This window comes from Siphateles boraxobius, unplaced genomic scaffold (assembly GCF_051911475.1).
Source record: "Siphateles boraxobius isolate OS27281-9 unplaced genomic scaffold, OSU_SipBor_1 1, whole genome shotgun sequence".
Taxonomy (NCBI): Eukaryota; Metazoa; Chordata; class Actinopteri; order Cypriniformes; family Leuciscidae; genus Siphateles; species Siphateles boraxobius.
In genome coordinates this window covers 27387180-27414035 of record NW_027508699.1, presented here as the reverse complement: position 1 = coordinate 27414035, position 26856 = coordinate 27387180, and the positions used below count along the sequence as shown (strand labels likewise).

At 39.3% G+C, this 26856-nt stretch overlaps 1 protein-coding gene across 8 annotated transcripts in view; it reads right to left on the bottom strand.

Annotated features, from left to right (window-relative positions):
- The window catches only part of rasal2 (RAS protein activator like 2), an 80052-nt gene that overhangs the window by 7520 nt on the left and 45676 nt on the right, over window positions 1-26856 (bottom strand). For 4 of the 8 annotated variants that reach the window (XM_077231782.1, XM_077231773.1, XM_077231755.1 and 1 more), the window contains 13 exons: window positions 19546-19655; window positions 14958-15070; window positions 9541-9694; window positions 7629-7727; window positions 6961-7515; window positions 6731-6875; window positions 6449-6593; window positions 5234-5470; window positions 3895-4096; window positions 2530-2729; window positions 932-1880; window positions 715-846; window positions 421-623 (listed from right to left, as the gene is read on the bottom strand). In XM_077231782.1, coding sequence (XP_077087897.1) covers window positions 421-623; window positions 715-846; window positions 932-1880; window positions 2530-2729; window positions 3895-4096; window positions 5234-5470; window positions 6449-6593; window positions 6731-6875; window positions 6961-7515; window positions 7629-7727; window positions 9541-9694; window positions 14958-15070; window positions 19546-19655 — 3244 coding nt within the window. Of the gene's footprint in view, window positions 1-420; window positions 624-714; window positions 847-931; window positions 1881-2529; window positions 2730-3894; window positions 4097-5233; window positions 5471-6448; window positions 6594-6730; window positions 6876-6960; window positions 7516-7628; window positions 7728-9540; window positions 9695-10153; window positions 10286-14957; window positions 15071-19545; window positions 19656-22095; window positions 22597-26856 lie in introns of those variants that run through there. The other 4 variants (XM_077231764.1, XM_077231810.1, XM_077231792.1 and 1 more) reach the window with 3 other exon arrangements.

Sequence of the window (26856 nt, the reverse complement as noted above, 5' to 3'; positions counted from 1 at the left end):
ATAAAATCACTCACATGGCTGTGCACTTGTAATGACACATCAAGGATGTTAAGAGGCTAAAAGCAGGTTTAAAACTTGGCCCATTTAAGTCAACAGGGTGCAAATTTTAAAAAAGAGGATAACACGGTGTAGGCAACACCGATTTTTGTCGTTGTTCTCTGTACTGACAGCACTCCAAATTTACAAAAAAATGAGCTCAATGTTAAAATTGACCGGAGTTCTCCTTTAAGGCTAACATATTCATACTAAAAGCATTTTGATTTAAGCCTTTAACCTTTAAACATACAGATATCAGAGCATTTAGACTGTATTTTCAGGTTTGCAATTAAAAGTGTAAGATTTCCACTCCTTAATAAATCATGTAATTTTAATATATATATAATATGCATTTTAATATAATCCTCCTGTTCATACACTCACCTGCAGATAATACTCTTCATCTGGCTGTCTTTCTCTTCCTGCTGTCTGCGCAGACGGTCCTCGCTGTCCTCCAATCGAGCCTTGTATTCTAAGAGCAGCTTCTGCATCTGCTGTTCCTGTGCCAGTAGCCGTCTCTCATACTCCTCTAGTCGCCGACTAGATGTCCGCAGACGCTCCTTCAGCTTTGAGATTTCCTGTTCGTACTTTATAGAAGAAGAGTAAAACATTTTAAAACCTTCTACCGAGTAAATCCAATGATTATTTGCAGGCATTTTTCTTTATCGCGTTTAGTACCTTCTCTACATGTTTGGAATCGTCTTTGCTCGGACCTTCCTCTTCCTCATCTTCATACTGGCCGTTATTCAGGATCCATGCGGCAGTTCGCTCCACTGGAGACATGGTGACTGACTCTACAGGTGATTGGACCTTACGGACACAAGCAAACAAAGCATTAGTTGAGCTCAAACATTTACAAATAAAGAAAACTCTCTTTCCTCTTTTCGGTTTTTACCTGTTTGTTGCCTCGCCCTCCTGGTACCGAGCTTTCTTTGGAGCACGTGGACTGCTGCCTGGATCTCTCACCGCTCTGCTGCATGGGTTCTGTGTTGACGCTGCTGCTACTACGGAGGGAAGTACTGTGAGGGAGTGACCTTGGGGTTCGTGCCCCTGGATTTACTGCCACCAGCCCCACTCCTCGACTCTGTTGCTCCACCTTCACGATATGCGCAGTACCCGCGCTGCTCTGCCTTGGTACAGCCACCACCTGTGCTCCCGAGTGCTGGTCTGCCAGGGGCGGGTGCCAGCGTGCCGTGGGAGGAGGTGTCTCCTGTCCCTGTATGCTTTTGCGGCTCAGTTCCTCCTCCACGCTGCTGGTAGAGGGCATCCGAGTTCTAGAAGTGGCTCCACGCACACCTGATGCGCTGGGGCTGGCGCTCCGAGAACTGCCCGTGCTCAGGTTTTCCGAGCTGGAGTCCGGCTGCCGGGACTGGGCGGAGTGCGTGGACTGGGTCGAGTGTGTGGACTGTGCGTGCAGGTTGCTGAGGTGGTAAACAGGGTTTTGGAAAGACAACGGTTGCAGGCTGCGTTGCTGGCTGAGGGACGGGTGGATAGGTCGACGCACCTGCGGGGCACTCTGGGGCAAATTATCCCTCAACTGGGGAACTTTCGGATGGACGGGGGGCTGGTGGAGGTGTGGAGGAGGGACAGGGCCGATGGAAGCTTGAGAGCCCACTCGGCCTAATCTAGGAGGGGCTTCGGGAACCGGATGCCCCTGTGCCAGGTAAGAGTCCTGCAAGTCCATTAAAGATACGCTGCGTCCGTTCGGGAGAGGGCTGTCTCGCTCTTCTTTGTCAGAGAAGCTCATGCTGTGCGTGGAGGACTGTTGACCCAATAAAGGATGCTTCCCTCGTACTAAGGCCTCCATGTGCTCCTGGACAGGAGATTTGATGCTCCTCATTTCACTGGGGGATGAGATACGCAAAAATGAGTATATGAGAATAATTGTGCCATACTATTGCACATGATTTAATAGTCAAATTCAGTCTCAGCGGTTTCTGAGAGTTACTTACATCTATGTAACATACAGGCACAATACATTAGTTTGACATTGCATTGAGATCTTTCTTTGTCCTATACCCGTTGGCCTTCTCAGAGAAGTATATGTAAGCCATCTGTTATGAAGCTGAAGTTGTGACAGATCTTTTCCTCTGTATTTTGTTGTACATCCAAGTAAAACGGATTATCAAAGAAGATAAAATATAGGGCAGGGACTTGGTTCAATTTATCGGTTGTTGATTGGACAAAAGCAGATCTGAATGCGAGCTTGCAGTCAATTGTAAGGGGCTGGGGTTTAAAGTCGATTTTAATTAAAAATCACAGGATCAATAAAAATTAAACGAGCACTGATGAAGAGTTCACAGTAAGATCAATAACATTAGAAGATAAATAGGGTGAATTTTCATTTAATTCCAACTTCAAAGTGATCTTTCAGCAAAGGAAGTCTAAAGATATGTGAACCTCTATGATGCATCTTCCTTAAGTATGGCTTTAGAAGATCTGGAATGTAGCACAAGAGACATAGATATCAAAATAAAGAAAATTATTTCCTACCTGTCTGCTGGGTCTTCAAATATTCTCTGCAGTCCTGAGGACACACTTCCACTGATGTCATGAGTGGAGCTATGGTCCTGGAAGCGCCTGAGCTGCTGCTGGATGGGGGTGGGACTGGACAGCGAGCGGGTAATATCGCCAAGGATTCGCGGCAGGGGCCCCAGTTTGGCCACCGTCGCCTGCAGGAAGGAATTGTCACCCTGGGTTGGTGCGTTACCATGGTAACCACATTACGGACCACAGAGGGCATCCACATGGAGCCCGAGAGTTTGAGGGTGCAGATGGCAGATTGGTGGGTTGGCAGGAGTTTTTTTTTTGGTTGGTCGAGAGAGTAGGCACCATAATGCATTGGTGGTAGGACAGCGTTACCATGGAGACACAGTGTGTCGGACAGGAAAGGGTGGAATGTATAGTGGCATGGGTAAACAGAGGAGAAAACAAAAGGGAAAAAGTCAAATTAGGGATAAATAAAAGGAAAACCAAACATGCTTCTACAAAAATTACAAAAGCCATTCCAAAAATAACAAACAAGGTAAAATTGGTCAAATGCAGGGCATGCATCAAACAACAACAGAAGGTTATGTCTGAGACAAGATAAAAGAAAGGTTGAGATGAATTAACTCATGACAGGAAACAAATACATTGTGCAGGGAGGTTTTAATCGCAGACAAAACAAAACCATGCTCCATATGCAACAGGTCAGCAAGAGATAGGGGAAAGGAGCGTGGGAATGCATGAACACGCTGTGTCCAATGCCATTAGACAGACTGTTCCAGTTTAAACAGGGACACTAACCGTGAGGATAACCTAGACAATGAGTTAATGTAGTAATAATAACACTGCAAACAAGCACAAAGCTTTTTTTTGGCCACACACAGCCCTTTAACAGTACTACATAGATAATATTTGAAATCAGCTACAACCTTACAACGTTTAGTGGGGATCAAGCGTTACTGACATAAAGCACACAGCTCAACATAAGACATTTGCGGCAATACCTCTGAGGTATGAAATGTGCTTCCTGATTTTGAGAAGTGGGCACTCTTAATTAATACTTAAATGTGCACTCAGTAAAAAAAATGTTTTATGTCAAGTAATATTATTTTCATTCATGTTGCATTTGTTTATGTGTAGGTACCATTAATTTATGTCTAAAACTTTTTAATAAAGAAATAATTACTGAGTGAAAAGGTTTACATAACATCTCTGTGGTTGGCAGGTGCGTTTTTACCCCCCCTTGTCACATCTTATGAACAAATAGAACCTCAGCTGTTGTAAATCTTTGTAAAATCAGACTTTAGCCTACGTTAGATTTCATTGTAAGAGGTATTGTTGCAGTACAATGGTTTGGAGGGATTGCAGTACCTTGTCCAGCTGAGACACCACGTCCCATAGTAGTGAGTGAAGCACTGACAGCTCGCGGCCGAGGTCGATGTAGCCCTCAAAGCCTGGGGTGTTGGAGATCGTCTCAAGATTCGAGATCTCAAGCAGAAAACGGGTCATACCAGCCCACTCGTGCTCCAGGAATTCATTCATGAAGGCCATATACTCCTCTTTGTTCCCAAATCTGATGTAACAGAGAATACGAAATGCATGAGAAGTTCTAAAAGAGCTCTAAGGCAGACAGACACTGAAGTTTCACAATGATTGCATTTACATGCACAAGAATTCTACAAAAATAATGCATAACATTACATCAGAATTTGGCCATATTCTGAATATTTTTAAGTACCATGTAAACAGTTAACCTGATTGCTGTAACCAAAACTTGACTTAAGTTCCAATTTTCACATTCAAATTTGACTCAAATTGCTATTTGAGATACACCGATATATTTTCTTTTGGCTGATACAGATTTTAACAAACTATTGGCCGATTCTAATACCGATATCACTTTTGTCATTAAAATAGATAGTGTTTTGATCATGTTTTAAATTAGCAAAGTTCCAAAAAGCATGCATTAAGGTATACTAACTAGTGTATTGGTGTATCATCAAATCATCTTCATTGAACACTGACTGGATCCATAATATTCAATACATAAATACAACAGAACAAAGATACATATGAAATAAACATTGTGGTCACACTGTAGATTATAGTCCAATTCTCGCTATTGACAAACTATTAACTACGACTCTTGCCTCTATAAACTCCTAATTACTGCTTATTAATAGTTAGTAATGTAGTTGTTACGTTTAGGTATTGGTGGTATTAAGGGAAGTAGAATATGGTCATGCAGAATAAGGCATTAATATGCGCTTTATAATTACTAATAAAAAGCCAATATCCTAGTAATATGCATGCTATTTTTTTGTCTTTTGATTAACATTAAAAAGGAATATTAGGCTGATGCAACTTTAAGAGCAGCACGGATCCAAAACACTGATACATTTTATTTCTCAACTGTTTATATTCACTTAAGACATAGTCGACTGTGTTTTCTAGGATACCTGCCAATCCGTATTGACATTATACAACTTCAATGCCTTCACCATTTAATTAAATCAAACCCGTTACGATCTGCTTTTTTATACTAAAGCTGATATGCCAATGGTTTTAAATTGATCAAATGGGCGGCCGATACATCAGTGCATCTCTACTATTTTCAAATTCAAAACCTTAAAAATCTATTTAATATTTTGAATTTTATCTAGTAAACATCTGAAAATCTAGTATTGTATGAGAGGTGTTCATGACATACTTGGCAAAGTTAGCGAGATTCTGGATGACTTTGGCGATGAGGGTGAGTGTTCGAGAGGTACGGTCGTCTGGGTATTCCTGCATGAGACTGAAGAGGGATGGGGACATGATGGCAGGGCACAGGAAACGCAGGAAGAGTGATGCACTAATCAGACGCTGACTGATGTCCTGTTTCCCTCGAGCATGACACTGCTGCTTCCATGATGCAAACACCTCCTTCAGTTCCCGTGGAAACACACTGACCAGAGAACAGTAGCAGGTTAGGATAGAATTAATGCAATTGCAAGCATGTGCACATGAACAAACTAAAAACAAGGACATTGTAGTTGTATTTGTAGTTAGCAGTAGAAGCATTGTGAACTACATAATCATCCTGGCAAAGATCGTACATATTCAAAAGTTCAAAAGTTTGGGATTGGAAAGATTTCTTTTTTTTTTTTAAATGTTCTGAAAAACCTTGATACATTTTTTCAGGATTCTTTGATGAATAGAAAGTTCAAAAGACCTACATTTATTTCAAAGAAATCCTCTGTAACATTATGAATGTCTTTACTAGTTACTTTTGATCAACTTAATGCATCCTCGTGAATAAAACGGGCTTACCCCAATTCAATGGACAATAGTGTAAATCTAAACTTTTAAAGTCTGGAAAAATAAATGTATAAAGAATGCTACCAAGTTATTAAAGTGGAAGGCTTATAATGATCTAATCTTGATTTATTTATTTTCTATGACTTTTCCAGTTGCTTATGATTTCTGAAAAATAATATTTAAAACATTATATGTAGATTATACTTCAAACATTTCAGCTGAGAATAACTAGGAAAATTCCCCATCTAACGTTTTATTAATTTTCCATAACGTAAATATATATTTTACACACACACACTACCGTTCAAATGTTTTAGATCGGTAAGATTTGTTAATGTTTTTAAAAGAACTCCTTATGCTCACCAAGGCTGCATTTATTTGATCCAAAATACAGCATACACAATAATACTGTGAAATATTTATTTCAATTGAAAAGAACTGTTTTCTATTTTAATATATTTTAAAATGCAATTTATTCCTGTGTTGGCAAAGTATTACTGTTTTTGCTATATATATTGTTTTCTTTGTTTTTGTTGTTATTTTATTTTCTGCTCAGCTACTAGTGAAAAGTTTATGCTTTATACAAACTCTTGTTTGTTATATTTTGGAATTGAAAGAAAGTTACCAGTAAGAGTTGATGATCTTGCAGAAGGCCAGCTCACAGCACATCTTCAGGTTACTTTGGTGCTCTGGAAGCTCACTGCCGGAGCACTTTGATGGGTCTACTTCACAATTTTCATCTGACTCATACAGTGCTTTAATAAACTCTCCTACAAAGCAGAACACAAACATACAGTAAAGGGTCTTAGATTATATAAGTTTTAATTAGCAACCTTTTCCCAAAGGAGAGAAGGCAAATAGCACAATCAACCTCCTTTTAACACACCAGGGTAATCCTTTAATTTACCTAGTGCATCATGTAGGTACTTCTGTCCCACCAATTTGAGGTATTCTTCAATGGCTTTGGTGGCTAGCGTGTTCTCTCTAAAGATCAGCACGTCATGGTCAGCGCAGCGATCCACCTCTGACATCACCAGATCCGTTAGGAAGTCCTAATACAGACAGTTTAGTCGACCTTCAGTCAAACAATTGATTTATGGATCATTTAAGTAAATGAGAACTTAACTGGCATCGTACCTTCGCCCGTCCTGTGCTCTGCAGTATGTGCACGAGCGCGCTGGCCATCTCCTCCTTGTTTTTCACGCTGATGACTGGCTCCAACACAGAGCACAACATGGTATAGTTATTGGTCACAAACTCTGCAAACTCCTTGTACTGCTCCATGGGAAGGATAGAGACCGTCTGGAAGCGAGATTTGATGCGGATGGAAGGGCCTCCACCTTTGGCTTTGCTGGTGGTGGGGGTGCTGATCGGGTACCATTTCTCCACAAACTGCCTTCCCATCACTCCCTGCACGGGGATGTTCACCAGACCCACGTAGTTGTTTTTGTCCTTTTTCTTCTTCTTATCCACATCACGGTAGATGTGTACAGTGATGCTCTTCATGGCTGGAAGGCCGGAGAACTCAAAGTGTTCCCCCCAGAACAGGCAGTCGGAGCGGGTTTTGCTGGTGGTGCGGGCGTATAGCATGTCATCCAGACACAGCTCACAGAAATACTTCTTTTTCGGTGGCAGGTCTTTGGCCTCGATGATCCACAGGCGGAGGATGTTTTCCGCCCGCCGGCAGTTGTCCTGGTGATGGAACGACACTGATTGAATCACAGCAGCTCAATTTAGGTATAAATCAAGCATGCATGGTTTTGTCTTGATTAAAAATGACAAAAAACAAAGCATCTGATGGTCACCTTATTAGGCTGCACAGTTCTCTTGAGGTTCTCCATCCATTTGTCCCGTTCAGCAGCAGAGGAGCAGCTGAAGCACTTACTACCACCTGAGTATGCCACCTACATGAGGAGGGGGGAGACATTCAGAAATTAATTCATAAAGTAAATCATTAATTTAACCAATATGTTATAAAGAACTGAACTGCATCCACCTGTGGTTGTACCAAGGTACACTTTGATTTAATTTACATTAATTCATTTAGCAGATGCTTTTTGCTAAAGTCACTTACAAAAGATCAATGAAACACTGTTACATATTTGTATATCGTGGTAAGTTAAACAGGGTTAATAAAATGTAAATGCATTAAAAGTTTGGGGTGAATAAGATACAAAAAATTATAATTATACTTTTATTAAAGATGGGATCAGTAGTGTTTGAAAAACACTTTTGAAAACTGTGTTGGACCGAGTAACAAAACACACTTGTAACCAATCAGTAGTAAGGGATGCATCTACTAATGATGGGGAGGAGAAAGCGCTCAGTGCACACAGCAGACATTAGCCGAACGACTACAGAAAGAGATGGCAGATAAAAAAAACAAGAGAGGAAAATGTCTGCGGAACATAAAATTAAAAAGATGGCTTACGATCAGGCAACAGGTAGGACTTGTGTTAATACCGGAGAAGCTTACCAACACTGGAGAGAACTCAAGGAGCGGGAAGGCCTAACATCGGACGCCGAGGTCGATTTATTTCTTCTCGATAGGCGAGTAGCATTGTTTCACAGAACTAATATATGCTGGCCATTGCTTGAATATGCTTGTGTCATCTTTGCTTGTTTTCTTTCATTTGTGATCCTATTGTCATTAGCTTCAGCTATGAAAAAAAGACATTCATTTCCACACCAAATAAACCTGGAGCGTCTAAACCTCCTCCACTGTCTGTTTCAAGCGTCGGATCCCAAAGTGTGTCTGAAAAGTAAGATAATACACTCCTAATATATGTTTGTTTCCTTTGGTTTCTCATTTAGTGATTGATATAACCCCCTAATCGTGTTATAGTTGTAATAGATTCGTTACTATGACTGTCGTGCTCTTGAGTTGATCATGATAACTTTGTGTTTTTGGGATGGGCGTTGAGCGTCGTCTTCCACGTGAAACGGAGCTGAACCACTGAAGTGTTAAAACACACATTACTACCAAAAAACATTCGACATGGACTACCATAGTAACACATCGCTTTCACTTATTGATGACATCATACCCTTGGGCCGACAGTTACGCAGATTCCACCATAGTCGTTGCCTGGGTTACGGTCACGTATGTAAGTGTGTGGCGGAACTATCAAATTAGGGGTGTGTTTGTTTTGCCGATTTCAAATATCAACATTGGCCAAAATGTTTTTTTTTCCAAAAACTACAGATCCCACCTTTAATGAATAAATTAAAAGTGACAGTTACATGATAATTGCAATAAAAAAAACTTTCCATTCATCAAGGAATCCCAAAATAATGTATCATGGATTGCACAAAAATATTAAACAGCACAAATGTTTTCAACACTGATGAACACAAAATCATCAGAATGATTTTCTGAACGATTATGTGGCACTGAAAACTGAAGAAATGGCTGCTGAAAATTCATATTTCCCATTGCATGAATGAACTACATTTTAAAATATATAAATAGAAAACAGTTATTTTTGTAATAATATTATATTCAATAATATATAAATATGAATATATAATATAAACTGTATTTTTGATTAAATCAATGCAGCCTTGGTGAGCATAAGCTGCTGCTTTTTCTTTTCTTTTTTACATAAGAAAACAAACAAAGAAAACAAAAAACTTACCAACCCAAATCATCTGAACGGTAGTGTACATAAATGTCGATGTGATTATGGAAATAATGCTAAGAGGCAAAGTTTGTACCTCAAAGCAGAAGTCTTGTCCTAGAATGCTGCTGTGTAAAGGCTTGATGTAGACATCCTCCTCCATACTCAGATCCAAAGCTTCGACAGCACTGCCTGGACTCAGCAAAGATTCATGGGAACTAGACTCCTTCAATTTGGGCAGGCCTCGTGACCTAGAACAGCACACAGAAATAACAGAAACCTTAACTTAGTTACTCAAGATTCAGCCAGATCACTTAGTAATAATTACATCCTCTCTTCTGATTCTGATATTTCAGTCTCCTTCCTCACTGGCTACACAGTGTCCTCTGCCACAGGAGATTTAAGATGCAAATAAGAACCATGACCAATGGTTTCTGCTCAGATTCATTATAATTTCATACAAACTAAAGAATTAATAATAATAATAATAATAATAAAAAAATGATTTTCAGAATATGGCCACAGGGAGGCATCCAAACGAAAGAGTGAGAGTTTAAGCGATAAAACCAATAATTTCAATATGTGTATACACAAAATAATCTATTTCTACTTCTTTACTGTAGTTAAAGCAATATTTATAATATAATCTCTGACATGCAAGAAACAACTTCCAGAATTTCACTGCTTCCAGAATTAAAGTTTATACCTACGAAAAACAACTAAAGATCCACTTGAAGGAGTATCCCAAGAGCATATCAGGATATTATCGCATTCCTAAAAAGTAACAACGCATTTTCACTTCATTCTTCGGTGTAGGTGTAGAGCTACTTCCCCGTAGATCAGGTGAGATTAAAGAGGACGACAGAAATCTGATGTGACAAACAAGAAAGAGGGCTGGCCAATGCAAAGTCCCCGTGAGAATGTTTCCATGGGGACCGCCCTATGAGGAACTGAGGAGCCAGCAATGACTTGACTACACAAACATCTTAAACACTTCCCCACACACACACACACACACACACACACACACACACACACACACACACACACACACACACACACACACACACACACACACACACACACACACACACACACACACACACACACACACACACACACACACACACACACACACACACACACACACACACCTGCACTACCGCCACACTTGCACAACATCCAAACCTTGACATTAAACACAAACCAACCAAGTGATGAAGATTCAGTCATTAGATGAGACCAGAGGAGAAAAAAAAACAATCACACCCAACACACACACAACCATGTTTCTAAAATACATTAATATTGTGATATATAATAATTTAAAATGACTGTTTTCTGTTTAATTTTTTTTAATGTAATTTATTGCTGTGATGGTAAAGCTAATTTTTCATCAGCCATTACTCCAGTCTTTAGTGTCACATGATTCTTCAGAAATCATTCTAGTATGTAGATTTGGTGCTCAATGACATTTGTGTTGTGAAATATTTTGTGGAAACCATGAGGCACTTTTTTTTGTTCTGTCCTGAAGATAAATATAGAAATATAGATTAGATCAATTACTGATTTTCATCTTTCAAGAAAGCAATCATCTGTTAGCTTTTTCTTTTAAAGTTTACAGCTGCTATAAGGTTGAACACAATGACACAGCACATACGATCAGACAGTTGGTCACACAACATGGACTATACTGGCATAAGTGGCCTGTAAATCTCCTGGCATCAGTTTATCTCATTATAAGAAATTGTGGTGATGCCCGCTGACATAAAAAACAGATTACCACAATGATCTGGCTCAAATCCCAACAGCACTCAAACACAACACCCATCTTTTCCCCCAAAACATCCATTATGTGTCCATCATGTTATCCGATATTTTCCCTGAGTTATGATATGAGTCAGTCAGAATTAAAAATAATTCAGTTATACAGCTCAGATATTGAGGAATAATACATAAAGTAAAAAAAATAAATAAAAATAAAATAAACTACTGTAGTTCGATTTATGAACAAACAAATCTCATGACAAGATGAGTCTTTTTTTCTAAATAAAACTGTTCAAATTATCTTTCGGAATTAGTTTAATGAATATTTCACCAGATGAACTCACTGAATGTGTAAGCATATTTACTGTTCTGACTCACTTACCAAACCTTCTGAATCTGACTTTCAGCATTTACTGCTTGTGGCTTGTCAGACTGAATGCAATTGCATATGACAATGTGAAGTTAAAGATATCTGTCTATCTATCCATCTCCTCCATCCATCCACCATCTCTTTCCGTCTCCATTTACAGAGGTGTGGTACATTGAATCGGACAGCTGATGCAGAAACAGCAGGATGACTCCTGATGGAGGGCTCACTTCCAGCTCTCGATACGTTTCACCTGCGCTGACTCGGACAGCTAAGCAGATCAGTGCACAGTCAGCCCGTATCCGGACACAGCTCTCCCACATTATCCAGGAAATCTGATCAGTCCACCAGGACTGTGGTGCCACATTCAAGCTCTTTACAGTCAAAGCTTCCAAGTCTACTTGAATACAGGACTAGTATTTTCATTTAGACCACATTGTGAGAGGTGATTCTGCTACAGCAAAGGTCGATTACTTCAAAGCCTCTAATGTGCTATTTACATTTTCCTTTCAGCTACAAGTTTAAATGTTTTCCCATAGCCAGCCATTCAGTGAAGCGAAGAAAGCAGAAAACTCTAGGCTTATTTGAAGAGAGGTTTAGTTAGCTGGATGCTCTTGGCATGCTAATAATACATGTGGCAACCAATTAAGTTTGGATTCATTTTCTTTGGCTTTGTTTAGCTTTTCAGTACATCTAATAAAACATTTTGTAGCTCGAAATGCAAACGAACAAACAAGCAAACAAAAATCCCCAAATGAAATCTGATGTTTCAAAACTCATTCAAATGCACAGTAACAATTTTTCACATAAAAACAGTAAAAAAAAAGCTGTGGTAAACACTTAATTGGTTAGCTGTAGATGAATATCATAAATGTTTTAGCACCACATTCATTTCACTGTAAAATACTGCCAAATTTATATAAACATAATAAAGTAAAAACTATCAATTGTCATAATTAACAGTGCAAACAAACTTTTATCATATAGCGAATTATATAGCTATATAGTGTAGTCAATGGTAAATGAGTCGGCAGTTTTGGACAATATTGGCATGAATGCATTAAACATTGCTGTTGTCTACTCTAAAGCGCCTAATGAATACACTACCGTGGCGAGATGTCATGCAAAACTCTATCCCCTCTTTTTCCACTGACAGCTACTCTCAGTTGTTGTGGAAGAAAGTTTCTTGACATTGTCACTGACAACTAATTTACTTAAGCAACTGATGCAGTCACACCAGACTGAACAAACAAATCATACTACAAATTTCATTGAGGACAGTGAGTTAAATTGTAGCCTTATAATATTTCAAAAATATAATCATATTTTTTTTCAGAGTCCGACTGGTAACCCAAAGGTTGCTGGTTCGTTTCCAGTACTGGCAGGAAATGACTGAGGTGCCCTTGAGCAATCCCTCCCCGGGCTGCCTACTGCTCCGGGTGTGTATCACGTTGGCAGTGTGTGTATGTTCACTACTCAGTACTCTGCTCCTAATGTGTGTGCACTAACATGGATGGGTTAAATGCTGAGGACAAATTCCAAGTATGGGTGACCATACTTGGCCTTCACATGTCACTTTTTATTGTATTTTTAATCAATTAAATGAATGCCTTGGGGAGCATAAGAGACTTACGCCTATTTTACGCCTTACGCAAAAGCATTTAAGAATCTTACCGACTCCAAACAATATCAAATGGTAATGTATATAAATGAAAATAATTTCATTTTTTGGGTAAACTATCCCTTCAAACACCCACCCACACACACATGCTCATAAGTGCATGTGAATGCCGTAACAGATGACCCTTGAGAGTTCAGCTGTAATTCATCTCAATCAAACCGTCACATGCAGTTCCTCTGTCTTAGCTAGAAGCTACACACACACACACACACATGCCATACTTTATGAGCAAGAGCTCCTCACAAACAGATGCACTCAATCCACAAGGAGCAGCATGAGAAATCAGCTTGATTACAATAGCACCTCCTCCTCATCTGTAGTCTTACCACAGCAGCTGTGGCCATTAAAGTATACATAGAGAGTGCAGACACACCAGCAACATCACCGCCAGAGCTCCTACCTGTTTCCAAGTAACTGCCACAAACAAAAAAGGGTGGACAAGAAACACACGCATCTTCTGGTTCGTCACCACAGGTTACCAGCCCTAATTCACCCCTCAGGCCTGTGACACACTGATTGTGTAGTAATAAAGCAAAAGTGACTTTCCCTAATGCTATTAACAGCCCTGCTTATCCATTAATCCTCCAGCTGAAGTAAGATTTACAGCACTTACACACCCGACCGCAGCACAGCGAGGAAGTACATCACAAGGAAATCTGACAAATCAAATGACAGAAAACAAAGAGGCACAGTCCATGTGATTTAACATCATATGGGTGGACAGTGTGTTGGACCAAAGAGGTCTATAATACCTAGAGAGACATTCATTTCAGAGGTGGCTGAAAAAAAGGGTAAAATAAAATGGAAAAAATGAGAACTTTTGAATGGCAATCAATGAAGAAAGATCTTTTGGGTCTATTTTCCAAAAAAAAAAAAAAAAAATTAATGAGAACACATAGGAACACAAGGGACCTTTTCAATGATCATTGGAAAAAGATTATTTTTTGGGTCTATTTTATAAAATAAAGATTTAATTTAATCAGAAAGGAACAAAAGAGGAAGATTATTTTTGGTATTTTTTCATCGGCGCACAGGAGCTGTCCACCAGCTCACAAAATAATAAGTTTTGTTAGAACACGTGGGAACTTTTGAATGGGGATCAATGGCGAACTGGACTACGCTAACCAGCCAAACCATGAGTCAGACAGCCAGTGGGGCAGTAAAAAAGCCAACACTAAGTGCAGTCAAAAGATTTTTAAGATCATGCCAAGCATAAATTCAGTCAAGTGTATCCAAACTTTTGACTGGTAGAGCAAGAGCAGTTTAAATCGTAGCTTTGACGCATTATCTTCATTTGGGACGAACTGCCAGAACGGTTCTGCCAGAGAGCTGTCAAGACTGCCTGAAAGGTTTAAAATTTCTTTTAAAACAGATCTCATGTTATGCCAGGTCCCAGCACAGCATATTTTCCAACCAGCTGTTCTCTATAAGAGACATGCACGAATTTAGAAGCTGTTTTTTCAATAGGTCCCCATAATTAAAGGGAAGGGAGAAAAGTAAATGTATATCACTTTATTACCTACAAAGGTCAGATCCTTTCAAATATATCTATTCAGCTTTGAATTTTTTTATCTCACAGATAACCACATCGGTCTCTTAAAATTGTGGGCAGAGACAAAAAAGACTGAAAGAAATTGAATGAGGTTCAGTCAAAGTTCACTCTGAATACATTTGAGAAACAAACCAGCGTAAATTGTACCTGTCATTTTCTGTTGGTCGTAGTGACGGGAGTCTAAAACTTGTGTTGCGGTCCAGCTTTGTCTGACTCTTCGTCCTTTTGATTGATCCTTTCAGTCGTTTACTTAAAAAGCCCTGTGAAGCAGAAGAGCAGAGTAAGTCAGATGTGCCCCTTTAAGAAACTCAAGTTCTTCAGTCGCTGAATGACGGCTAAGTGTACGGCTTTGCCATGCATGACTCAAGCTTGCTCATGAGTAAGCGTCTGTATATTCAACTTTAAAGTCATGATCAATTATACATGTAGGCCACCCTGAAAACATATGACAGAGACAATGGCACCATCACAAACAAGCAGATGGCAACTTCAGCGAAGACTTCGTTGACCTTTCAAAAGCAGGTTTGTACTTTACAGGAGAGGCAGCTGAAGTAAAATCCAACAGACCATTTCAGCAGACATATCAGTCTATCTTGGCTGTGAAAATGCACTTGCACAGACTAATAAAGGGTGGCCAAGGCCGGCTGAATAGTTTACCGTCTGCATGTGGCACAGACAGTGCTTGCTCAGTGTCTTGGAGGAAAACAAAATATTAATAAGTAACCAAGTCAGAGAGTTCAAACGGTCACCTGCGGATATATATGTGAGTAATATTGGTTCTGGGTCAGAATGTGCTGTTCTTACAAGGCTCTTTAGTTTCAGTAAAACAGGAAGGAACAGAACCCCCCCCACCATGGGCTTATTCATTCGTGTCCAGTTATTCATTCATCCATGTTATTAGCTCATTTCAGTCAGTAGGAGGGGCAACATAAATAAATATTAGAAATGCAAATGATAATAATATTTTGTTTTATCTCTGGAATGCGCATTCCAGAATCTCGACAGAAGTAATAGGTCATCTGGGTACTTTTCACCTACCGTTTTTCTAATACCATGTATCTGGACATACTACTGTTTTTCACAGACTATATAGTAAAGAAGTATTCAATTTCACAGCAAATCTATCTTAAATGACAACGATTTGACTATGTCTATTAAACTTTAAATAAAGATTGTAACAATTACATCAGTGGCAAAGTAACTGTAACAAAATGTGTTTGTCATTGAATCATTCATTCAAAATACTGATTCATCCAGTAATGAAACAAGTGAAGTCTATATGAGTGAGGCATTAGCCTCTTTCACACAGCAATCCCAGTAATTTATCGTACGATTGCCAGAACGACTTTTCCGGTAAATTTCTTCATCCACCTGGATGTGGAGAAGCGCATTCGTTTCTTCTTAGTTACTTTTTTCTTCTTCTTCTGACAGGCATAAGTGGATGGTAACACAGAACGTGATTTTGCACTTACAAACACGAGACGCATAATAGTTGCTATAGTATTGGTTTAAAATTTCTTTTAAAACTGATCTCATGTTATGCCAGGTCCCAGCACAGCATATTATACACCGGTAATTTACTCGTTATGTTACAACTTCTCATACTGGTAAATTTCCAGAACCGATTTACAGGTATTTTTTAAAAGGTCCTGTTCACACATGATATCTAACGACAATTTACCAGTAAAGACTGTATGTGTGAAAGGGGCTATTGAAACATTCATTCAAACAGATAAAAAACATTCTTACAAATAATTCAAATGATTTAAATATTATTTTTAAATAGACTGCAGCAATTCACATTTTGTTAGAACCTCTAGTAAAGTACATGTTATTTTGTTTAGTTGTCTAATCAGAAACATGGGAAAATTGTGATGTCTATTTAAAAAAGAAAACATGGCCTTACTGCGGTCTAACACTGTTTACAGTTAATTTAAGAAGAAAAGAGGAAAGAGGAGAAAACAAGGAAGTAAAAAAATCTAGAGTAATCTGTAGTAATCACGGAGGGTTAGGTGAGCGGTTATACATTAAAATCATACGGTACAATGACACTGACTGTCTAAAAAGAAATAGGGCAGGGAAAGTAAGATCTGTCCTGTTCAGATAAGTGCCAGACTATAAGTAGGAGCGCGTTTGGCAAGTAAAAGGGCCATTAGCAGTGATGAGATAGAAAGTATGTGATAAATTAGTCACTCCTCATCAGAGGGATGATTTGAGAAAGCTTTGTCTGAAAGGTGAAATAGAGAGAGGGAGAAAGATAGAAGACAGAGCGATGAAGCACTGTGAGACAAAGTAATGTGGAGGGAGTCACTGGATAAAGTCTGAGAAAATTAGGAAAGAGAAAGGGCATCTGAGAAAATTGACCAAAAAAAGAAAAGAACAAAATGTCTGTCAATTTCCCCCTTGGAAGTATGTGGACACCTAAACACCACAACATTTAAAAAGCATTTAAAATAATAATCATTGACATTAATAGGGAGTCAGTCTTCCCTAACAGTGTTGACTCCTCTGGGAATCATGTGACGACTGCTGATGTATCTTAACATCCAAGCTACTATACTATATACTGACAGGCTTCAAGCAGTCTTCATATAATTCACATATTATTATATGCTGCCTTAACAGAGCCCATTAGTCCCAATGCACCTGCCAATCAAAGCTTCTATATATTTCTTCTAGAAAATGACTTGAGCTGTAATGGGACTTCATATTAAGAAAGACACATCCAACATCCAAGTCTTTTATCTCAGTGCACCAAATCAGTTTATTTGTCTAGGAATTTTGTGATAGGGAGACCAATATGCACGATTAATCACTTATAAAATGACACACAAAAATGCTGTGGATATAAATATCTTCCATGTCCCACTTTCTGCCTGGTTAAAAATATCATCAAACAACTTCTAATGCATCTCCGAGGCAAAGACTATTTCAAGAATGTGCCTTTGTTACAATATACGTATGGGAGAAAGCATTTGCTCATTGTTAATACATTGCAGCACTGAAAAACTTGCACAAAAAATGAACATGCAAACTTTATACATACAGTATATCATTCTGTCCTTATGCATAAGAACTGGCTTGAAATAAGGAAGACCATTAGTGGCTGGAGATAAACGGAGGACGACGACATTTCACTAATCAGGGGCTCAAGAGGATAATTATAGTGGGGCATTTATCCCAAGCAGGAATTCTGGTCTATTTCTACGTAATTGCAGTGTGACATGTAACCAGCCTCTTGTAAGAGACAATGATTAATAATGGGGAAAAACTAACAGTAGAGACACCAAAATAAAAATGTAAGTAATTTAATTTGACTTATTTTCTTCAGTGGAGCATAAACGATTTTTTGAAAGTGTTTTTGTGTCCATTTAATAACAGTCTAAAGGCCCTTTCACACTGAATTGTCGACTGAGCTTTCACACTAGTTCACGCCTGCACGATAGGTGGCGCTGACCGAGAATGCATTTTTCCTCATCTATGTATCTCGTATGTTTTCCCATTTGGCTTTAATTTCGTCTGCTGCACAACATACAACAGTAAATTAAGATAAATAAATTTTGGTACTATACAGAAACCATCATCCAGTGCGTGTAATAACTTCCGACTGCGATCTAAAGTGGATTTTGATTAAATAATAGGCAGATGTGGGTTATTTGTAGTGTTTTAAAGTGATTGTCTTAAAGTTCATAAGTTTCCTCAAATTCCACAGCTTCAGTGAACTGTCCTGCTTAGCATTTCTCATGTTCGCATTTCTCATTCTTTATTGTTTTAAAAATACCCGGAACGAGGAAATGAACACAACGTAGTCATTCAGAAGGGCAAGAGATCTGATCACATAATATGATTGACAGCTCTAGAGCGAATGAGCTCTCTGACTCATAACAGAGATGCACGGAAGAAAACAGCGCTCTATACGCCATTTCAAGCTCTTCAGATTACATAATTCAGTGAAGAACAGACACCACTGATAAAAATCAACATCGGTTCTCTTCTCTGAGCGTTATTGTGACATACATTCGCATTGCTTAATCTCGCTCAGTGTGAAAGGCCCTTAAATGTACGCTGAGATGACGCTCTTGAATCGAAACAAAAGTTCCCTATGGAGCTTTTCCCAAAGGGCGCAATCAATCGCTGCGTAACAAAGCAAAATAAAATTATATTTCAACCAGCGTCTTAATTTTTCCCCCATCGCCCCACGATGAAACGAGCCGTCCAGTTAGATTTGAGCTTGTGCCTGAGCCGGTGAGAGTGTGAGAGTGGTAGCGCTGCTTTGAAAAGCTGTGTAAACACAGAAAAAAAGTATACCGAAAAAGGGAAGAGAATGGCCAGCACAGATTTGTGTTCTTTTTTTGCGTCTTATCGCGCTTGAATGGTTTGTTAGCAGTTGTATGAATGATAGCGCAGCCAATGGATGATGGAAAAAAACAAATGCTCTGTTAATTGCATTAAATATTTTTAACACGTTAAACTAAAAAAATGTATTGCATGCGTTAACATATTAATTTTGTTAATACATTAACTAATGTTAGCAAATGAGACCTTATTGTAGAGTGTAACCAAAATGATGATAATACACTTAAAAATGACTGGACATCCCGAGGCCTGAAAAAATGAAATAATGGCTGAAGGACATAGAGTGCTGGCACTGCAGTCTGAGAGAAGTAACTGAGGTCAATGAGATGTGATGATGAGCTGGTGTAATGCTAATATGAGTTTTGCTAAATGAACTCACAGGCACTTTGAAGGGTGACGAGTTGGGGCCATCCATGGAAATGTTCTTCTCCGAGCTGCCCAGCCCCGATATGCTCCTCCGCCTGGGAGAGCGCTCCGCAGACGCTTCCGCTGTGAGAGAAGAGAGGAAAGGAAGGATTAGACCACAGCAAATATTCAGAGAGAATGGGAGGTTGTTTTTAGATGTTTTAATATGCACAATAATGATCAGAGAAGTATGAAGAGTAGGAGAGCTATAACAGAGGGAGTAGCCCACTGTGGATCACTTCCAGGAGGGAGTTTGACGTTAGTGATAAACTACTGATACTGCAGGCAGAGGAATCATTATAAGTGGAATCAACATTTGTACATTACACTACTACTGTGGATGCACTAATTAAGAAATGATGGCTGACACAAAAATAATTATTGTATAAGTTATAGCTAAAATCTATATTATGAATACTTTTACCATGCATTAGGGCATTCTGATTGGCTGATGTGTTCCAATAGGTACACAATTGTTTCCTATAACTGCATAGATATAAAATAGTTTTATGTTTGTTGCCTGAATTGATTGCATATAACATTCAACATTCTTTCTACAAATTTTATATACATAGGCCTAGATATACACACACACACACACACGCAGGCACGTTTTTTACTGTATTTTTGATCAAATAAATGCAGCCTTGGTGAGCAGAAGAGACTTCTTTCAAAATCTTACAGACCCAAAACTTAGGCTATACATAAATTAAGGGTCCCTAATTATTACTTTGCAGAGATAGGTGTGCCTTCCTGTGCCCCCCACTTTTCAAACTGTCTCTACACCCCTGATTGATCCTGACCAATCTTAAATGGAGTCTGGGGTCTAATAAAGTCACCGGTCCTCTGTAAATCTATCTCTCCCCTAATGATGCCCAGCGGGTCCCTAACAAAGAGCTTGCTTGCGCCTGGCTAAAGTGCCAGTCAGACAGGTTTAAAAGAGTGATTTAACACAAAGCTTTCACTAAGTCCTCTTAATAAACCACTCATCCATCCACTCATAAACGCTCACTCAACCTGCCGCCACCAGACGTCCAGATGGATGCCCTGTGCTCTCACATATATTAGTCATTTTCCTTTCATAGCCAAGTTTAATTTTAATTTCCTCAGACCAATTTATTCTGCATTTGCAGGGAGACCGCAGTCAATGTGTGTCAAGGATGGAGCAGGACGTAACCTACATCCGCACACTGCGAACAGCCTCCCAGAGAACCACCCCTCAGGGTGTCCGCCTCAATGAAGTGTAGATCACCCCATAATGAGTTAATTCACCCTGAGAAATAAAAACCCAGTCCATCAAGTAGGAATAGCCAGCCACAGAACTTCCGCCTCTCAGCGTCTGCACTGAATCAAGAAACACTGTTGAAATTGACCCAGACAGAGGTCTTTTGGCCAAGACGCTGGTTCTGGTTTCAGCTTGCAGGCCTCAGTGGATCCATACAATACAGATTGTGCCTGGTCTGTTGGAGAGCTGCCCACTGCTGCTCAAGATCAAACCCTCCACTCACACAATAAAAGCTTAAAGAGATAGTTCGCCCCAAAATTCCAAACCCATATGACTTCATTTTTTATGTGGGGTACAAAAGATATTTAGAAAAAAATATGCGGTCCAAAAACTAACACTTTTCAATACAATTTTTTTTTATGTTCCACTGAAGCAATAAAGTCATACATGTTTGGAACAACATGAGGGTGAGTAAATTATGTGACAATTTATTTTTTGGGTGAACTATTGCTTTAATATCTAAAAAAATACACATACTGTACACTCAACCAACCTCTCATTAAATGAACAGGACGTAATGTCTCTTAAACTACGCATCAGTCACACTTGCATTTGGCTGATATCCAGAGAGCCATTGATTAATGGCTAAATTTAGCAGTTCAACCGGTTTTGCAGCCCAGGAGTGGTCCAATCAAATTCTGTGCAGTCCATCTGACTTTTTGATATTTAAAGATTAAAAAAAAAAATCATACAGCATCTCAAATTGCTCAGCTGCCCTTAAGAAAAATGTGTGCATGCAATTTAATTTGTATTAAAACATATGAGATCAAAACACTGCCTGGGTTTCCTGCCCCTCGGATCGAACTCTTACGTACATCACTCACACTCTCCGTGAAGTTGCTGTTTGTACAAGAGCTCTGCAGTGCCGAACTCGACAAATCGCAGCAATCCCTATGACTAAGCAAGCACAGTTGTACTTATATTATAATCTTGGCACTAGCCAAGATCATAGGTTCAAATTCCAGGTAATGCACACAGTTATAAAACATGCATTTTGAATGCACTTTGCATAAAAGCTAGATGCATAAACGTGAGTAAATGCAAATCAAGATCAGCAAAACACCACCTCGCTTCGCCTCTGAACTTATCAAACAGGAAATGACTTGTAACATCATATTAAACCCAACTTCAATCATTATGGATTTGTTAATGACCATCCAGTCTGAGAGCAGGACGATAACTTAATCTATTAAAGTTAATCTAATTACACGCAGCTGAGGAAGAGAGAGAGCAAGATACCTCTATCACAGCTGTTTCCCATCACCTGCTGAATAAATGGAGCTGGTCACCATTGGATTGGCTGGAGAGTGACCATCACCCTCGTCCAATGAGCTTGAGTGCTTTCCCTTTAATTGTCCATCACTTTGAGAGAGATTCCGCAGCATTGATAAACTGCAGCCTCTTCATTGTCCTGCTGTGGCTCACTGCCACATCGTACCGTCTTCCTCTCTCTCTCAGTACCAGCACTCCAGCACTCTCCCTCAAAGACTGAAACGTCCTCTGCTAAACCTCTCTCTCCTGTCTCAGTCCATCCTCTTCTCTCTATCCGTATCTCTGGGCAGCAATCCTAGTTCTCACTTTATCAGCTTCTTCCCTTTCTCTTTTTTGGCAGACCAGCGGAAGAGATTTTACCGCATTTACTCAATCAATCGCTGTAACCTCACTCCTCTGTTCCTCTCAGCAGAACTGCAAGCACTTCCCAACCCTCTCTCTCTCTCTCTCTCTCTCATTTGCTTGCCCCCCCCCCACCCCCACCCCCACCCCCACCCCAGTCCTCGGCGCATCTGGCTCCGTCTGCCTGCTGCAGCCTTGCACATTAGGAAAAACGAAGAGGCGCTCTTTGCCTCAAGACTTTTGTTTTCATACTTCATGTGGGACACTGCTCTGGAGCATTGCGCTATGCCTGTAAATGTGTGTCATTGATAGGAGTTGTGTTTTAGAGGTCATTAAGGAATGGAGAAGTAAAATAATAGATAAGAAACAAGCATGTGTCAGATTACACAGGTCAAAGAATGTTAGAGCTATTAGCTGGACGTGACCTACTGAAATGAGACATAACTTCATGTGGACTGAACTGAAAGGGTATGGTGACTTGATGTGCTATATAGCATGTCCTTCAAAATCCTTTTTAAATTGAATAAAGCAATATCAGTTGCTATCAGAAGGCTGGGATCAGGAAATGACGCAAGCCAGACACAAACTAAGGCTGCTCACATTAGCACAACTAGGTGTAGGAGTGAAAATTAAATTAAATAAAAACAAAAACTATAACTAAAAAAGTATATATACCCCCCCCCAACTGATAATCCATCAAATGTTCAAATGAATAATGGCTTAAATCATACTGCAATAAATGTCATGGTGAATAAATTACATGTGAACTTCATCATTATAAACCTGTTGTGATCTTTAAACCGCAGGAGTTCAGATTTGTGAAAGGTCTGCAAAGTTTTAAAGAATTAAGTGCTAACTCCTAAAGGAAAAAAGGAAACGAGTTGTCACAATGGATCAATAGGGCTGTAGCGATACACTAATCTCACAATACGATACGATACACGATATTCAGCTCACGATACGATATATATCACGATATTCAGCTCACGATATTCAGCTCACGAGGGGACAGAGTGATTTTGGTGACATCTTGTGAGTGTTCCATTTACTTGGATTGAATTATTTGAATTGAAAACTAAAAACTTGATTTACACAATATATGTCTCTGACTGGACAAGTTTAAGTTATTCAATCAAGAGCTGTGAGTGATTTTCTCTGCCTTTTGTTGTTTGATTCACATTAATGGCTCAATCGTCAGCAGGTTTATTAGACGCTGCCCCTTTAAGACCGAGTGCAGATCAATAGGTGACTGATGCACCATCATTTTCTCCCAACTATTTAAGTCCATTTAAGACAAACTGTTTAAGTGCATAAACTGTGTTTCAGTGAATCTCAGAGCTGGTCATTTTTATACTATTATGTATATTTGATAGTTTAGATGCGCACATGAAGCCCAAAGTTAAGTAGCCTATACTTGTGTCTCGTTGCAATCCATTTCGGAACGCGCGTCGCCTTGTGAACAACTCTTGCGCAGATGTTTGTGCTTTTAATAGATCTTTTAATGATTAAACGCGTCCGCAATTTAGCAACAGTAGAGACTGCATTTTACAACAATCACCGATCGTGCTGATTCTGACGGTACGTTTGGGTTTTAGGAAGAAATGACAGCGCATCGCTGTGAAGGGAAGCAATTTGCTCTAGACATAATGCAGTTAGTTTGGTTTCATCTCAAATATCTTCTTTTTATAATCTCCGAAAGCCGAAATCTAAAATAAAATTAGAATCTTATCCCAGATCTAAAGTGTAAACACGTTTGAATGTTTAGTTCTGTCCTCATTGTCAGTCATTAAGCAGGGCTGTCGTGTTGTGCGCGCTGTGGCTCCGCGTGAGAGATCGCTCTCTCTCTTCTGGACTGCGAATAGCAAAATTGCATCATAGACAAATGGTTTAATATTGTTATATATAGAACTGGCTGGCGAGATAAACATTTTCAAGATTACATCTTTATACCAATAATAAATAGTAGCCTACGCGTATTTTCTATTTCTCCAGTACCGACAGCAGAACCGAAAACGTCCGAGCTTTAAAGCGAACGGGGGTAAACACGGGGGATTTGAATGGGACTTATGTATCGATACTCGCGGCTTAAAAAATCGATACTTTCTTGTGAAAAAAAATATCGATTTATATCTCAGAATCGATAAAATTGCTCAGCCTTATGGATCAATTATATAACCTATGTAACAATTAGCAAAATGCCATCCTATGGTCTTCATTGGCTGCCCATGAATAATGTGTCCTTTAAACCGCCCTCAAACACTTTAGTTGCAGGAACACTGAGGCTTTGAAGAGTTTGGTTTGTGTTGTTGACATGTCGAGAAGATGCAAGTTGTGTCCCAAATGACAAACTATACACTATGCACTTATACACTTTGTACTCAATCGTGAAGTGTAGAATTTTATATAGCCTAGTTACTTTGTCATTCAACATCGGAGTCTGAAAGCCCTTCCCACCCCGCTACGTAATTAAAGCTGCGACAGCTGAGTGCATGAAGTGTCCAACATTTCACATTTCATTCTTTCGGTTAATTGAGTGCATCTTGTTCTGGGTATTTAAAGTACATTTCTCTTTTTAGAATTTTCAGTGTAAACACACTACTCACACTAATTATACTACAAAACATCATAGAGTAGTGCATAAGAGCACAAATTGAGACGCGCGTACCTGCTGTATGTAGCTGTATCACTTCAAAAGGATGAGAACCTGCGATGGAATTGATACATCATGCCATTTAAGACTGTTACAAAGGGTTGTGCTGTTACTTTTCTTGTTTTTACTGTCACTTTGCAATCAATTTGCATTCTTGTTGAATACAAATATGAATTTCTTTCACAAAAATTCTTACTGAACCCCAAACTTATGAACAGTAGTTTAAATAAATGAAAAGTGACATGCAGCAATGTCTAACATTTTACTCCCCTTCCACCCCCCCCCCACCCCCCAAAAAAAATCACCTTTTGATAGTCTTAAAAATGGTAGAGCAAAAATGCAAATAGAGACCAAATTAGGTGTAAACTCGAAGCTGTATGAATCTTTGTACACTGCATCAGCCCCCCAAAAAAGCAGACGCAGTCAGCGGGGACAAACCAGCTATTCTCAGTGACTACACATTAATTTAGTTCCCTTAAATCACAGCTATTACATCACACCTACAATTATTCCTGTCTCTCTCCTTCTCTGTTACTCAGCCCATCCATCTCCTCACTATGTGCATCCAAGGTCAGACTGTCCCTTACTGTCCTCTGGCGTCAGAGTCGACAGGTCTCCCTGTCAGCCCCTCTGTGAGGCCAGCACAGCACAGTATCTCTCCTTCTCTCCTATATCCTCCAGGCTTCGACTGCCCCTGGAAATCCACTTACTGCATTGATTTGGCCCAACCCTTCCTCGGATCAATACGGCACTGGAGATAACAGAGGGGTTAAAATGAACACAGCAAGACCTGAAACAAGGACCCAGGCTGTAATTAGAAGTGATGCGGGTGCTCTGGTGTTGGTGGACAGGGGGGTGGGGGATGGCGAGAAAGGGTGGTCCCTAGTTAGCGCAACACCACCGTATTGCCTTTTATTGCCCTCTGTTGGGCAATCAATCGGTGGTAAAATGCCATTTGGAGGGTGTAAATGAATCAATACGGATTTAGCTGATAAAAAAAGAATGATTTTGCCACAATGCATTTTTCTAGAGCCAAACTCCCTGTAACATTAAGCAGAACTACAGTGTACACTAACATTATCCATCATTCTCTACATGGATGAGAAGACCATCATTAAATGTATTGATCTATGGATGCATTTGTAGGAGAGACAAAAACTTGAACAAAAACTAGCCTACGTTTTTACATTTTCTGTGTGGACCTTGTCAGTGCAAAACTCTAAGCCATAATGCTATGGTGGTTAGGTCTCTCCTTCACTGTGAGTTATGAGATTTTTTTTCAACGTCCATCAACCAGAAAGAAAAAAATGCAAAAAAACACACAAAAAAACAGGTCAACTTGGCTTTCCAACACTCACTGGCCTCAATTTAAGTATAACAATTTAATGAAAGAATGTCATTTAATTTTATGCCATTATTTAAAAAAACACTTAAATGTTAAATAAAAACATACACATATACAGTACATACACGCATATAATACATACACAGACAGTATATATATATATATATACACACACATACACACACACACACATACATAATGTAATAATAATATATACACATCATATAAAAAAGCCAAGAAAATTTGCAATAGCTAGTAATTATACAGTAATCTTCAAGAGTGATATATTTGCTAGGGATGGGCATGTTTAATCGACGATCGATTATTGATCATTAAGAATTTCGTCGATCACGTTAATTTGTTATCGATTATCATTAAACTAATGCTGCTG